The sequence below is a fragment of the Pongo abelii genome, chromosome 11 (genome assembly GCF_028885655.2).
Source record: "Pongo abelii isolate AG06213 chromosome 11, NHGRI_mPonAbe1-v2.0_pri, whole genome shotgun sequence".
Classification (NCBI taxonomy): Eukaryota; Metazoa; Chordata; class Mammalia; order Primates; family Hominidae; genus Pongo; species Pongo abelii.
Genome location: NC_071996.2, coordinates 32,425,517 through 32,442,422, shown reverse-complemented (window position 1 = coordinate 32,442,422; position 16,906 = coordinate 32,425,517). Strand labels below are relative to the sequence as shown.

The 16,906-nt window shown below is 32.7% G+C and overlaps 1 protein-coding gene across 1 annotated transcript in view; it reads left to right on the top strand.

Moving 5' to 3' along the window:
- The window catches only part of DPP10 (dipeptidyl peptidase like 10), a 703,534-nt gene that overhangs the window by 621,510 nt on the left and 65,118 nt on the right, over positions 1-16,906 (top strand). Inside the window, exons 14-19 of the mRNA XM_024243704.3 lie at positions 1,598-1,689; positions 2,169-2,216; positions 5,265-5,386; positions 6,747-6,794; positions 16,238-16,336; positions 16,444-16,513. Coding sequence (XP_024099472.1) covers positions 1,598-1,689; positions 2,169-2,216; positions 5,265-5,386; positions 6,747-6,794; positions 16,238-16,336; positions 16,444-16,513 — 479 coding nt within the window. The remainder of the gene's footprint in view (positions 1-1,597; positions 1,690-2,168; positions 2,217-5,264; positions 5,387-6,746; positions 6,795-16,237; positions 16,337-16,443; positions 16,514-16,906) is intronic.

Below are 16,906 nucleotides of genomic sequence, written 5' to 3'. Positions count from 1 at the left end.
CTAGGAATATGCACTTCCAATTTTATATTATTTTGAAAATGAAAAAAGATGGCATATCTTTAGTAAAATTTATGACATGGGTACCATCTTGTAACCAAAACCAAATTAAGACAGTATGAGAAAAGACAGTATAAGAAAGTTTAAAAATACTAAACCAATCATTGACAAGTTGCTTTATTTAATGCATTTAAAAAATTAACTCTTATTTTTTGAACAGGAATGCAAAATTTGCTTAAAATTTCAAAAATATATAAGATAGTTAACTGCATTTAAATTTTCATGAGAAAATTATAATCACCTTAATAGATGCAGACATAGGATCCAAGTAAATTCAACAAAATCAGTATTCAAAAACCTTAGAAAATTAGGAATAAAGGGAACTTCTTTAAGGTGATGAAGGTACTTGCCAAAAGTTTTATTAATATAGCATAATTGATAATGGAGCAGTAGTAATATTCCCTTTAAAATCGGCACTGGGATAAGGAATCAGAGTGAAGTAGCTTGAGTATACACAAAACCAGAGATAACAGTTTTTTGGTTTTTAGTTGTTGTTGTTGTTTTATACTTGAAGCTCTGGGGTACATGTGCAGAAGGTGCAGGTTGGTTACATAGGTATACACGTGCCATGGTGGTTTGCTGCACCCATCAACCCGTCATCTACATTAGGTATTTCTCCTAATGCTATCCCTCCCCTAGCCCCCAACCTCCTGACAGGCGCCATTGTTCAGCTCCCACTTATGAGTGAGAACATGCAGTGTTTGGTTTTCTGTTCTTGTGTCACTTTGCTAAGAATGATGGTTTCCAGCTTCATCCATGTCCCTGCAAAGGACATGAACTCATCCTTTTTTACGGCTGCATAGTATTCCATGGTGTATATGTGCCACATTTTCTTTATCCAGTCTATCATTGATGGGTATTTGGGTTGGTTCCAAATCTTTCTAATCCATTCTAATCAGTGTTCTCTAACTACATAAAGTGATTAAGGAATAGAATGATAGTATTTCTAAGAATACTTTTTGGGCCAAACAATATATATTTTTTAGACAATACTACTACCTGTTTTTTACATATTAAAATGTTAGTCCTATAAACACCTTGGAAGAATTCATTAAGCTAATTATCTTCATCAACATGAATTCATCTCTGAAAAAAAATTATTGCATTAAATGGCAAATCTTATAACAATGCCCATACTGCAAAGGTTAAAATGAATACAAACCCGAGTATTTATTGGAGTAAAGTTTGTTCTAAAATGTTTTTTTTAAAAGCTAACTGTACAGCTGCCAGTCATTTAAATGAGAGTGATTAAAGTCCTACCTTGGTATCAAATGCTGCCATCAACATGGTATACTTGATTCACCCTCACCTGGAGGAGTTTTCTGAATGACTTTTCTACAGTTGAAGTGAAGGCACTAACCTACCTGCCTTGATCTGTGTTTACAGGAATGCATGTTCATTCTTGAGCTGTGGAACAGAAAACTGAATGTTAACTGAGAATTAAAGAATTCAAAGTGTCACAAGCAGTTGGTACATTCGTGTTTACCAGAGAGATGCTGTTTAAATAAAAGGAAAATCAATATTTTCTATTTCTTTGCAGAGTAAAAGTGAGCAAATTACCGTGCGGCATCTGACATCAGGAAACTGGGAAGTGATAAAGATCTTGGCATACGATGAAACTACTCAAAAAATGTGAGTGTTTTCAGTTCTCTAGTCAGGCTGCAAGTCAGGGTTGTCAAATGCCATCTTTTCTACTAGAATTATGTTTTGCTTACCATAGTCCTAGTCAAAACAAGCCAGCCATGGAAAGAATAACCTTTCTTTAAAGACCTCTTCCACACTTCACACAGAGACATCTTACACAGAGGCGTGTGTGTGTGTGCACACACGCGCACACACACACACACAGTGATGACAGAGATTATGAAAAAGGATGATTTTATCAGGGGAAAAAATCTGTTTCCTAGTCTGATCAAAGCCCTGTGTTTGTATAGCAAAACGACTCCTGTCTGTATTTTGACAGTTTTAAAAATTCAAGTGAAGATTTAATGTGAAAATTCAGGTGAAGATTCAATGTGAATTCAAGATTCAATGTGACAATGTGACAAAATTCACAGATCACAAAAAATAGATCTGTGTCTAATGCTTGTGTTGTTTTCTTTCCTGGACAGTTACTTTCTGAGTACTGAATCTTCTCCCAGAGGAAGGCAGCTGTACAGGTAAGCAGTGTGCAAGGATCTCCTTACACAGATTGGCTTCTCAGTGGCTATCTATGTAGCATAAGGAAGGGAAGGAAAACTTTGAAATGTCTTTTACAACATGGCTAGAAAGAGCCAACTTTGCATGACAAAGCTTCACACTCTTGCACCAGTCTCTCCCTTGACAGGACTGGAGAAAATGGAGCCCTGCTTGCTCCTTCCTGCTCTGCTGTCTCCTTATTCTTTTTTTCACCTGCTTTTGCAGTTTCTTAATATCTTTTTTTGTGGCTTGTTTCTCTCAGCTCTCCACATCAAAGACATTTACATATTTTCCCTTGTGCCTTCATCTTCTGCTAAGTCTCATTTTGAATTTTCAGTGCATTAATGTGGCACAGGTGAAATTTATTCTTGTACAATATAATGTTGTTGTGAACAGTTAGTCTAGTGTATCAAGCAGGAAGCTTTGCCTCTTTGTCTTGTCATTCATAAAACCCAGTGAGATTGTTGCAGGAGGAGGCATCCTTATTTAAATAAGGAACACTCATTGCTTGCTAAAATAAAGCAATATATGGGAAAATAATTACATCTGTTCAATTTCCCAAATGCAAAACTACACTCAAAAAAAGGCTTAAGCTCACACCTATTTAGTATTAAAATGTCTCCTCGCTCAGAAAGCTTTCACCAGGATCTCACAAAAATGACTTTTATTTTTGGCTGGCAAGCAACCTATTAATTCTAGACTTCATATACATGTTCTAATTTCCATTTCACAGATCCATTTTTAAAGTGTCAAAACTGCCATGACATATTCTCAGGGGAAATTCATCATGTTTGAAGAAGTGTCACCACTAATTCTTACTGAGTAGTACTGACTTTGAGAATAAAAATGCATGTTTAAAGTACCCCGACTTCCTCTCCATCACCCCCCACACTCTTATTTATACACAATTTGCTTTCATCAGAAGCAACCTTGTCCTTTTAATCGCCTTTCTTAATACATCATTTTTATATTCTTAGTTTATTCTCATGGACCTCTTGGAACCCACGTTCTTAATTCTGATTTCCAGGAAGTAAAACTATTTATAGAGAGATAGTGATTTGAATTTTGGATTTGGGATCTTGATCAAAGTACTGGTCACTTTTTCTTTTGGTGACCTAAAGCTTATCTTTCTTGAAACATACATTATGATTGATATCGGTAGCCATAAACTGTAGCTTAGAGAGGTAGAAACACTTTATATCTTATAAAACTCCCACTTTATAAAACTCAAAGAAAAATGACAGCATCAGAAGATTAGACTTGGTCAAGTTCAGCAAATGGAACTGCCTCAATCTTTCTTCCCATTATTAGTCTAAAATGTGATTTGAATCATAATGACTTCTTAGATTTGTGTGCTTGTCTTATCTCTCTAGTGACTGAGGCAGAACAGTTAATATATCTTTGACATGTACTAGTGTAGTCAACAGTGTTATAAAGAAAATGTAGTACCAATAAATTTTCCCTTAAATAGCTCATCAAATGACAGTCGGCTTGACTGTAAGATAATGTTAGTGTTTGACCGAGAAAATGCAATCAATGTCTTGCCCAGGCTATAAAAATGATCATTGGTTGACTTAATATATGGCACTAGGCACCCCTGCAGGAGTAGGACTGCTACCGTAGTCATTGTTAATTTCTTTGCCTCAAAATTTGCATCTCTTTATTTCAGCAATCTCATAATCTAAATAATGAGAAAATACCACATAAATCTCCAGGGAACTTGGATCTAAAAACTTTATGGAAGAGTAGAGAGAAAAAGGTTTTCAATCTTAGTATGTCACTGAATAGCTGTGTGCAACTGGGATACTTTCTAGGCTTTTCTGTGGTGAAAATTGTACAATATTGTGAATGTAATTAATGAAACTGAATTGTACGCTTAGAAATGCTTAAAATGACAAGTGTTATGTTATACAGGTTTAACCCAAATTTTATAAAATGAAAAAAATTGACTATGAATATTTTAAGTTATCATGAGTGAAACTAATATGATTTGTGCTTAGTATATATTAATTGTTTTGAGTATTATAAGAAAATTTTTGGATTGTAATCATCTCACAGTGTTTCAAATATGGAATAGTGATTTTGTGAACTGTTTCTTGTATCTGCCTTAACACCCCTGTTCCAATCCCCATACCTACAGCATATTGCACATCAAAATCAACATGAATATTATTCATTTGTAAATATACAACCACAAATCATGTTTCATTCCAAAATGAAATTGAGACCTTTTGTCTGATCAAGTTTTTTTAAAGGTATTCTCAACAGTGTTTTCATCCATTGACCTACCAAATTTTGCATTCAGACTTATTTATTAAATAAACAATTTGATAAATGAAATTTAATCTTATATTAATTTTTCAACTCTTGTAACCTTAAGCACCATTATTGTAAAATAAAGATGGTGATGACTCTTCTTTTTATCACCTCATTATCTCAAAGTGTATATTGTTGTTAGTGTTATATGTGTTATAATACAAATGTAACTTTTTAAAAATCAGTAATTTTTCTGCAAGTAAAAGATGGGGAAAATTTGGCACTGATACCAAATTCTAATGTTTAGAATGTTTAATTTAGAAAATCATGAGCTGGATGTTTTCGTTTGACTTGTGGAAATGTGTTTTCCTTCTTTCAATTAGTATGTATTAATTAAATATTGGATAATCTCTGTGGGAAATTCCCTTTAAGACTTTACACGGAAATATCTATTAAAAATGCAAAAAACAGTAAGTTAATTTGAGTTTCATTGAAATCAGTTCTTTCTTTATAGCCATACGTACAAGCATACATATTACATACATAAAATAATACATAACTTTAATTTTAATAGATTAAGAAAAATGTGTATGTTTTAACATTACTAATAGAAGTTGACTTTTTATGTATATGGTGATTCATAGTTTACAATGAACCTCTATGCAAGCACCGATGTAACTCCCCTGTTCATATTATATTTAAATATGAACACCACACATTCAAGTGCCTAGAATAATAGCATTTCTATAATAACTTCCTTTTCCTTTCTCCAGTGCTTCTACTGAAGGATTATTGAATCGCCAATGCATTTCATGTAATTTCATGAAAGAACAATGCACATATTTTGATGCCAGTTTTAGTCCCATGAATCAACATTTCTTATTATTCTGTGAAGGTAAGATAATACATGAATTCTGATATAATATATTTTATTCATTGTATTTGATCAATATCTGTTGGTATCAGCAACTATTACTCTAGATGATTTCATAATCTTAATTTATAAATTTTTGTTAATAGGATACACATTATATATAGATTTACTGATACAATTTTTTACATATTTTGTATAGAAATAAAAAATGAGAATAAGTCAATAAACATGCACACATAATTAATAAGTGCTATTTGAACATAAGCAACTTTAAAAGGTGAATAAATATATTTATATCAGTGAGGCCATGCCACAATCATAAACTAATTTACCTAGTCTTTAGGAAAAGTAATAGTCTAGTCTTCTTGTTAAAACAGTGCTTTGGTTGTTAAGAGATTTAGGATCTATGGAAATTTAGGACCTATGGAAATTGAGTTCCCCTGCTTCAGAGTTCTTCAGTTCTGGGCAATTACATTCATAATTATTATTTCTTCTATCTTGTAACAATATGTGTAGTCTTACATGTTTATACAGTATCTCTACAATATATTCATAGAAATCATTTTCCTTTTAATATGATACTGTATTTTCCAGAGATTAAATAGAACTCATGTGTCCTCTTATAATACGAGGAGTTGAGTGCTACTACTGCAGCTGATATATTAAGCTGTCCTTTTTTAAGACACAATGAGAGATATACCAAGACCTACTTTTTAACATTGTTTTTCTCTTGATATATGAAATGAAGTAATCAAAAAAGAAGTCCTTGTTTAATGACACCAGGAAAAAAAGAAAAAAAACATTAGTTTTAGATGGGATTCCTTAGAGAAGTGAAGTTTCAAGATAACTTTTTACAGTAACAAATTACCTAGTGTACTTTAAATATTTGAAGATTATGGTTAACGTATTTTTAAATTAATATATAATTACCACCCAATTTTAAACTTTTCTTACGGATGAACTATTTCAAATATGCATGCTTTCTTTTTTGGCTGAGTGGCAAATAGAATTTGGTCTTGGATCGGTGGATGAGGGGTGATTGTGTGAATCAGCTTTCTGAACATCAGTGGCTAGTCTATAAAAGACTAGAGATAAAGAGAAAGCATGTAGAATTGGCTAAAAACATAGAAATACAGAGCATCTGGGGGAAGAGAGAATCTTAACAATAATCTCTGCAAATAGCTTCCTTCTCATGTATTCTTACCCTTCTGAATAAAATGCTTATAAATAGGAATGAAAGCTAGTTATCTGGTTTCTGTTTTGTTATGTTTTAACCACGAAGTGCTTCCATTTGGGGGAAAAAAAACTATTATGTAAACTTTCTAATGATTATTACTTAGGCATCTTTAAAAATATTTATACACATATTTTTAAATTCCAGGCCCAAGGGTCCCAGTGGTCAGCCTACATAGTACGGACAACCCAGCAAGTGAGTACACAAGAAGACAATTAAGAATAGTTATGGTTGGCATTAGACATCGTATTTTCTATTCTGAGTCATATCCTCTATAAATTCTTCTTCAAAAAATCCCCACCATGAGGAAAGCTTCATGTATATCATCAAATTGACCTTATGTATGTAAGAGAAACAGTAAAGCAAGCGATGTGAGCCATGTTACAGGCGGGAGGTGAATCTTATATGCCCGAAATAGGATATCTACTACCTAAATCAAACGGAGTTATTGAAGAAACAGGCACATTTTAGCTTACTGGCCTCTTAATGTTCTGGTTCATTCTTTCCTGGGCCTCACATAAGTTATTCCTCCAGAATAACATTTTGAAGACATTTCAGAAAATTATGAAAAATATGATATGTTATATATTTTCTATCCTGTTTGTTCCAGATATCCAGGTTCTTCTAGTTTTGTATATGCACTTATTCATTTATGCATTTATTCATTTGTATATTTGTTAGGAGATCACCTACTTTTGCCAAACATTGTAACAGAGTTGGAGGGTACATTGAAAGGGTGTCGTGTTCAAGAAGTTACAGTAAAGTAGATAAATAAATACATGGTTGAGCTTATCTGAAAAATGAATAACCAGATTTCATCCTGCCTTCCTTTCTCTTTCCTTTCTTCCATGTTTCTATCCTTCTTTCATTTTTTAAGTTTTATTTAATCAGTGCTTCTATTCTGTGATGATTTCACATCAGCTACTATAATCTAATAATGGCTCATATTTATTGACTCATTTAAACTTCAGAACACCTCCGAGATAGTTAATTTGATTATCGCTTTTTACAGGTGAGAAAAATTAGTCTCAAAGAGGTTAAGTATTAATAACTTGGCCAGAGTCATACTAATAAATGGCAGAACCAGGGATCAAATGAGACAGTCTGATTCGAGAATAGGGTTTGTAATTCACTACAATATAACAGCTACTTTTTCTATTGTGCTTTTGCCTCTTGCATTGCGTACTCTTATTTAAGTAGGAGTCAGGTAACTTGACTTAGAAGATATATAGTTAAAAAAAGTGTAAGGTTGAATGACAAATATCATTTTGAGAAAACAGACCAAGACCATTTATATTCTTCAAATAATGTCATATGGACACTTAGTACATGCACTAGGCAACAAGAAATTTTTAAATTTGTGTTGGGTTTTTGTGTGGCTGGAAGATGGTTTAGCACACATTTTAGTTTCTATTTATTGCATTATTTCCGTCTTCAGTGTAAACCTTAAAAAGGTTATGTTAAGCAAATCAAATATATTCAAAATTAACTCTAACAGCAACAATAATGATCATAGACAGTATGGTTGATAAAATGGAAAGAAGGTTGAATCTCATAGATAGAACAATTAGTGTATAAAATAAGTCTATCACATGCTTTTTGTGGGATCCAAGACAGTGTGTTAACATCTCATAAGATCAATGTCCTCCGAGGCAAATAAACAAATGTGTTTGCAGTGAAGATGAGTAATATTCATGACATATAGGACACACTTAATCAATAACTGTTTGTGTTACACTGTATATCTTGCCTTTAACAAAGGATGATTAAAAATTTTCCAATCTGATTTTAATTTAATTTTATCCTATTGTTACAAGGCAATGTCTTTTCTAATAACTTCTGCTGCAAATTACAAAACATTTTTGTCTAAGGGAAATCATGTTATTTCCCTGTTCAGAAGCCAATCATGATTGTCTCAAGGTCAACAAAAACAAAAAAAGGCTATGAACAGTGGTCAAGTGCTTAATTTTCTTTTCAAAAGATAATTACTTAGGGAGATAAAATTTATAGTCAATGGCAACTAAATCTTTGAGTCAATGAAAGCAAATATACCAATGAGTAAGTCATAACTCATTTTTGGGCCACATGAAGTAGAATAATGCATGGAGAGAAAATTTAAAACAAGAAAAAGGAAAATATTTAACAAGCACGGAAAACCTTTAAATCCACTAGTTATCAAAGAAGTGCAGAAGAAACTACTGCCATGTAATTTTGCCTAACAAATTAATAACATTAAAAATTTACATTACTCATAAAGATAGAATGTGGTAGAAATGTTAATTATAACATATTAAAAATAATAGTCAAAACTTATTTCTTTTGATTTTTTGAGACAGAATTTCACTCTTGTTGCCCAGGCTGGAGTGCAATGGTGCAATCTCAGCTCACCGCAACCTCCACCTCCTGGGTTCAAGCAATTCTCCTGCCTCAGCCCCCCGAGTAGCTGGGATTACAGACATGCATCACCACGCCTAGCTAATTTTGTATTTTTAGTAGAGACAGGGTTTCTCCATGTTGGTCAGGCTGGTCTCAAACTCACTACCTCAGGTGATCTGCCAGCCTCAGCCTCCCAAAGTGCTGAGATTACAGCCATGAGCCACCATGCCTGGCAAAAACTTAATTCTTTTGTATCTTTTTTCATTTTTGTAGTTTATACTGAGAAAATAATTCTAAATGGAGAATATTATGACAAAGCTACTGAAAATAGAAAAAGACATTATAAATAACAAATAATGGGAGTTTGTAAATAAATTTTAATGGAATATTACTCAGTGCCCCGGGCATCTTCCATTTGTTTTTCCAGAACAACTTTTAACTCTCAATTCTTCTCTTCGATGTTCTCTGGCCTAGAAGTACTTTCTATAGATGACTTAGGTTCTGTTGCCCCATGGCTTCCAACTGGATTCAACCAAAGGAAACCTTGTAGGCAACTGGAAAGAGGGAGAAAACTGCTCTGGGTTGTTTATTCCACCAGCACTGTTCCTATGGAGTCACCACAGGTTGGCTGTGACCTTTGACTGAAGGGAATCTTCACCCTTGACCTTCAGGCCCAGCCACTGTTTTCTTGAAGTTTTCTTTTTTCACTGTGTTTCTGCCAGGTTTTGGTATCAGAATCATGCTGACCTCACAGAATGAGTTGGGTAGGAATCCCTTCCCCTTGATTTTGTGGATTAGCTTCAGTAGGATTAGTAGCAGCTCTTCTTTATACATCTCATAGAATTTGAATATGAATCCATCTGGTTCCGGCCTTTTTCTACTTGGTAGGCTTTTTATTACTGATTTAATTTCATAAATCATTATTGGTCTGTTCAGGGTTTCAGTTTCTCCCTGGTCCAGTCTTGAAAGGGTGCATATATCCAGGAATGTATGAACTTCTTGTAGGTTTTTCAGTTTGTGGGCAAAGCGGCACTCATAATAGTCTCTGAAGGCTTTTTGTATTTCCATGGGGTCAGTGGTAATGTCCCCTTTGTCATTTCTGATTGTGTTTATTTGAATTTTGTTTTTTATTATGCTATCTAGCAGTCTATTAATTGTATTTATACTTTCGAAGAACCAACTTTTGGTTTTGTTGATCTTTTTTATGCTTTTTCACGAATTCATTTCATTCAGTTCAGCTCTGATTTAGGTGTTTTTTTTTTTTTTCCTCCTGTAGCTTTGGGATTGGTTTGCTCTTGTTTTTCTAGTCTCTCTGAGTGAATATTCACCATTTTTTAAGCATTTAAAATTAAATGCTTAGGATAGCTTCTTTGGAAATATACTAATGTTTAAATAATCAGAGTTTCTTTACATTTTAAACATGTAAAAAACCTCTTAGAACATCTAGTCTTCCAGATATATATTATAGGGGAAGATATTTACTTACAAAAGAGGTAGTTTGATGTGCCTGAGGTTACACATAGACAGCATAGTCCAATGGGAGAAACATAAAATTACATGCTTATAACGGTCTATGATTATTTCTCTAGTAAAAGTGCACACAGTTCAGGACAAGAGGAAGTCAATGAGAAGACATTTTCAGAAAAACAAATGTGTATATACAAACATAAGAACACATAAAAATGTTCACATTTGCAAGATAAACATTGTTAATCATAGCTGGAACAAAACATTTACTAAAAAAGCAAAACTATACAAGGCCAGAGGGGCAGACTGGAATTGGATTATAACTCTTACTTTTTTCTAAGTAGTTTGGATTCAATCATATTTGTTCAATGACAAACCTTTGACATTTTAATTTTTTTTTTTCTGGCCATGGAGTAACTGGAAATAGACCTGATTCCCTTGTTTCCTTTAATAATAATAATAATAAAGAATAAAGAAAACTGGACAAAATATACAAATCAACTGTTTCCAGATATTCAACAATAGCCAGCATGGGTCTCTCATCCCTGATAGAAGGAAACAAGTAAAATTAGTGTTGTAAGTTCTCTGGCTTTCTTGTTAACAGAAATTTCTGAACTCCAGTGCAATAAGGAATAAACAAATCATAATACAATGATATCCCTGAGTTGAGGAGACAGAAAATGATATTCAGAAAGATTGAGGCTTATGGAATGTTGAGGAATGGTATGGAATTTTATGGAATTGAGGCTTATGGAAAGATGGAACTGGAAATGAAGAAGCCAAATGGAGAAAGACATCTGCATAGGGCTGGAAGAGGGATCACCCTGAGTCACCTGCTGAAAATACCTAGCTGAGTATGCACAGGAAGATGCTTCATGAGTGTGGGCAATGCCGGAGCTCACAGAGTGGTGGGATGTGCTCAAGTTATAATCAGCAGAGTAGTGGAACATTTAGAAGAGATCCCAGAAGTGTCCTGCCTTTTGTAGTGCTAAACTAGCCATAGAGCAAAGGTCATTCAAATACACACTAAAAAGATTTCTTTAAAAGTCTTGAAATGGTCAACCTGCCTACAACATATGCCAGAACAAAAAGTCCAACAATTGTTAAAAGATCACAACAAAACCCAGGCTTTCAAAATGTAAATGTCACAATGGTAGGTATCTAATAAAAAATTACCAGCTTTGTGAAGAATGTAGAAAATCTTATGCATAAATAGGAGAAAGATTAGTGAATAGAAACAGACTCAGAAATGACAGAGATGATGGAAATCACTGGCAAATACAGTAAATTAGCTGTTACAAATACATAAAGCCATCAAGAAAAGAATGAACGTAGAGAGAAAAAAGAATATATTTTTATAAAGGAACTATGTGAATTTAAAATAAAATATTTGAAATATAAACTTCGCTGGAAAATACTAAAAACAGATTAGAGGCTGCAGAAGAAAAGATCAGTGGACTTGAAACAGTATCAGTAGAAAATATCTTGACACAAATAGAAAAAGAATGAAGAAAGTAGAACCTAAATTAACCATAGGCCAATACCTACATCTATCATATTTGTAATTAGAGTCAGAATGGGGCAAGGAGACTTGCAAAACATATTTGATGCAATAATGGCCAATAATTTTCTAAATCTGATGAAAAAGTTAAAAAAATTTCAACATAACGAAAACAAGATAAATGTCAATAAAACCACACTAGCGCACTTCATGAGCAAATTATACAAAACCAATGATAAAGAAAAAAATTTTAAATCATCAGAAATTAAAAGACACATTACATCCACATATTATACACATAGTAAAAATGAATGACTGCAGACATCTCATCAGAAAAAAGCAAACCAAGACAACAGAACAAAATACTGCAAATGCTGACGGAAAACCAAACCGTACTAAACAAAAATCCTTAATAGAAAAACAAACCTAGAAGATATTTCTCACTTAAAAATGAAGACAAAAAGAAAGTTTCAAGAAGAAAAGAAGTGAGAATGTTGTCATCAAACTTGCTCTTCTAAATAACAAATTGATCAATAAAAAATAATTAGAAAATATTTTGAGCCAAAGGAAAATAAAAACACAACAGGTCCCAATTTAGGGGTTACTACAGTTGTGATTAGAAAGAAATTTATGATTCTAACTTATTGTATAAAAAGAAAAGTTTTAAAACTGATAATCTCCTCTCTCACCTTAAGAAACTAGAAAAATAAGAGCAAATTAAAACAAAGTTGAAAGGAGATAAAAAATGAGTAAGAAGGAAATAAATGATATTGAAAATAGACTAGCAGTAGAGAAAATATATGAAACCAAAAGTTGCTTCCCTGACAAGATCAATAAAGTTGGCAAAATTCTAGCGAGAGACATGAAGAAAAGGAGAAAAATGTAATGCCATTAATGAAAGAGATGATGTCTATACAAATGCTGTAGATATTAGAATGACAATAGTGGAACATTATAAGTAATTTTATGCCAGTAAATTTGACATCTTAGATGAAATGGAAAAATTCCTTAAAAGACACAAATCGCTAAACATTCACACGAGAAGAAATACAATATATAAATGTGCCATTAACATTCTCCTCACAAAGAAAACTCCAGTTTCAGCTAGCTTCACTGGTGCATTCTATGCAACATTTAATAAATTAATACCAAGCTTACACAAACTCTTCTTAAAAATTTAAGGCAGGCCAGGCGCGGTGGCTCACGCCTGTAATCCCAGCACTTTGGGAGGCCGAGGCGGGCGGATCACGAGGTCGGGAGATGGAAACCATCCTGGCTAACATGGTGAATGAAACCCCGTCTCTACTGAAAATACAAAAAAATCATCAGGCATGGTGGCGGGCGCCTGTAGTCCCTGCTATTAGGGAGGCTGAGGCAGGAGAATGGTGTGAACCCAGGAGGCGGAGCTTGCAGTGAGCCGAGATCGAGCCACCGCTCTCGAGCCTGGGCAACAGAGTGAGACTCCGTCTCAAAAAAAAAAAAATATATATATATATATATACACACACACACACACACGCACATATATGTGTGTATATATATGTGTGTATATGTGTGTATATATGTCTGTATATGTGTGTATATATGTGTATATACACACATATATGTATGTGTATATACACACATATATGTATGTGTATATACACACATATATGTATGTGTATATACACATACATATATGTATGTGTATATACACACATATATGTATGTGTATACACACATATATGTATGTGTATATACACACATATATGTATGTGTATATACACACATATATGTATGTGTATATACACACATATGTATGTGTATATACACACATATGTATGTGTATATACACACATATGTATGTGTATATACACACATGTATGTATGTGTATATACACACATATGTATGTGTATATACACACATGTATGTATGTGTATATACACACATGTATGTATGTGTATATACACACGTATGTATGTGTATATACACACGTATGTATGTGTATATACACACATGTATGTATGTGTATATACACACGTATGTGTATATACACATATATACACACGTATGTGTGTATACACATATATACACACGTGTGTGTATATACACATATATACACACATACGTGTGTGTATATATACATATATACACATATATACGTGTGTATATATACATATATACACATATATACGTGTGTGTATATATACATATATACACATATATACGTGTGCGTATATATACATATATACACATATATACACATATATACGTGTGCGTATATATACATATATACACATATATACACATATATACGTGTGTGTATATATACATATATACACATATATACGTGTGTGTATATATACATATATACACATATATACGTGTGTGTATATATACATATATACACATATATACGTGTGTTATATATACGTATATACACATATATACGTGTGTGTATATATACGTATATACACATATATACGTGTGTGTATATATACGTATATACACATATATATGTGTGTGTATATATACGTATATACACATATATACGTGTGTGTATATATGTGTATATATACATATGTGTGTATATATATGTGTGTATATATATGTGTGTGTATATATATATGTGTGTGTGTATATATATATATGTATATATATATGGCAAGTATTGACCAGATTCCAAATCCAGACATATATATTAGGAAGACAAAAAACAAGATCAAATTTTCTCATGAATTTAGATGCAAAACACCTTAACTAAATAATAGCAAGTCAAACCTAGCAATTATAGAAAGTATAATTTATTATGGCCATATTGGGTTTACCCAAAGATTCTATGTTTACTGTAACCTTCAACAAACAATGTAATTAACCATAATTCACCGTATTACACTGACACCTCAAAGAATTTTTTAAAAAATTGAAAATTTTGGCAAACAATAATAATAATCAATTAATAGTAATTCCTAATCAAGATAAGATAGAAAAGAAATTCCTGAACTTCATGAATGATAATCTGTAAAAATACTACAGCTGACATCATGCTTAATGGTGAAAGAATGATGCTTCTCCCTAAGGACTGGGAAAGTCAAGAATGTTTGTTCTCACTGCTTCTGTGCAACATTGTAATAGAGGACTTAGCCAGTAAAATGGGTAAGACAAAGAAATATATGCAGTAAAACTGTGTTTATTTGCAGAAGACATACTGTGTACAAAACAAAAAGCAAGGAAACAAAAAATTGTGGAATATACACACAATAAGCTATTGAAAATAAGTGAATTTATCATGGTTACATCTGTAGGCCAATACACAAAATTCAACTATTTCATCAACAAAAATGCAAGATTTAAGAGTATTTTTTAAATGCTGTTTAAAGTAACATCAAAAATCCATGGAGTATCTAGGAATAAATCTAATAAAAATCAATACCTCCTCTATAAATCTATATAATACTGCTGGGAGAAATTAAAGACTCAAATTTCCACAGACACAGACATATATATACACATATATATCTGTATACAATATGTACACATGGATGTATATGTACACAATATGTATACATATGCAAACATATATGTGAGTGTATCTATATTTATGGATTAGAAGGCTCACTATTTTTATGATGTAAAGTCTCTCCAAATAGATCTACAAATTTAACACAATGCATGTACATCAAAATTCCAGCAAGTTACTGATGTCCACTTCATGTTTTATCAAATTTTTTGATGTTTCATTTTTGATATTTCTCTATTACTGTATTTTCAAGGTCCTTACTGTTTCCTTCTGCAGTGCCTAATATTTTATTAATATCACCCAGTGTATTTTTCATCTTAGATCTTATAATTTTCATGTATTTCAGATTCTGCAGTTTTTATTTTTAGAAATATATAACATGCTCATGCTTTTTCTACCTTATTAAACACCTGAACTACAGTCCAGATATCCTCATCCTGTGTTTCTGTATCCCTTTTAATTGGTATAGGTACCTAGATATTGTGAATCTCATCTTATTTGGTGCTAGATAATCTTGTATTTTGCTAAAATATTCTTAAGCAGGTTAACGATATGATCAGATTTGCATTTTGAAAACATAAATGATAAATTTAATATAGAAGCAAATGAAAAGGTTTTACTGGCATAATGAAGCTCACTTAGAAAACTGTTGTAGTAATTCAGAAGAGAGATAATGAGTTAATCAGCACAGTGCCGGCCAAATGGTAACAACTGGTTAATTTTTTGTTGTGTTACACTGAATCTTGTTTAATGCATAGGAGTTAGCTATTTACACTACCCTTTTTGGTTTACAGAATATTTTATATTGGAAAGCAATTCTATGCTGAAGGAAGCTATCCTGAAGAAGAAGATAGGAAAGTCAGAAATTAAAATCCTTCATATTGACGACTATGGTAAAGTTTTGTGCATGCTATGTTATTCAAGAACAACTTTCTCTGCGTCTTATAGTTTTACCTGTAAATGACTCTCCATCTTTAATATTTTGCTCTTTCTTTAAAAGAACTTCCTTTACAGTTGTCCCTTCCCAAAGATTTTATGGACCGAAACCAGTATGCTCTTCTGTTAATAATGTAAGTATTTTATTTGTTTTTGAAATAAAGGAATCTAAAGATTTTATATTTTTATGTCTCACATGACAACATTTGATTCAATAAACAAGAGAAGTCCTATGTGTGTAGTTAACCAGGGCAGCTGTCTGTTGTCTAAATTCTTCCATGAGTCCATCACTAAATCATGTATAAGGATGTGTAATTTTTTTGAACTTCTTGCATCCCACATGGAGTTTGGTGCTACTGCCAGGAATAGTGACACTAAATAGTTTGATTTGTGGGTGTCTGCTTAGCAATTACTCAAGCCCTGTGCTCTTTATCAGCTGTTTATGCAACATTGTGGAACATGTAATTCCACTGCTAAAACAATGGGTTATGTTTGTATCACTCCTATCGATTTTTCCTCCTGCATAC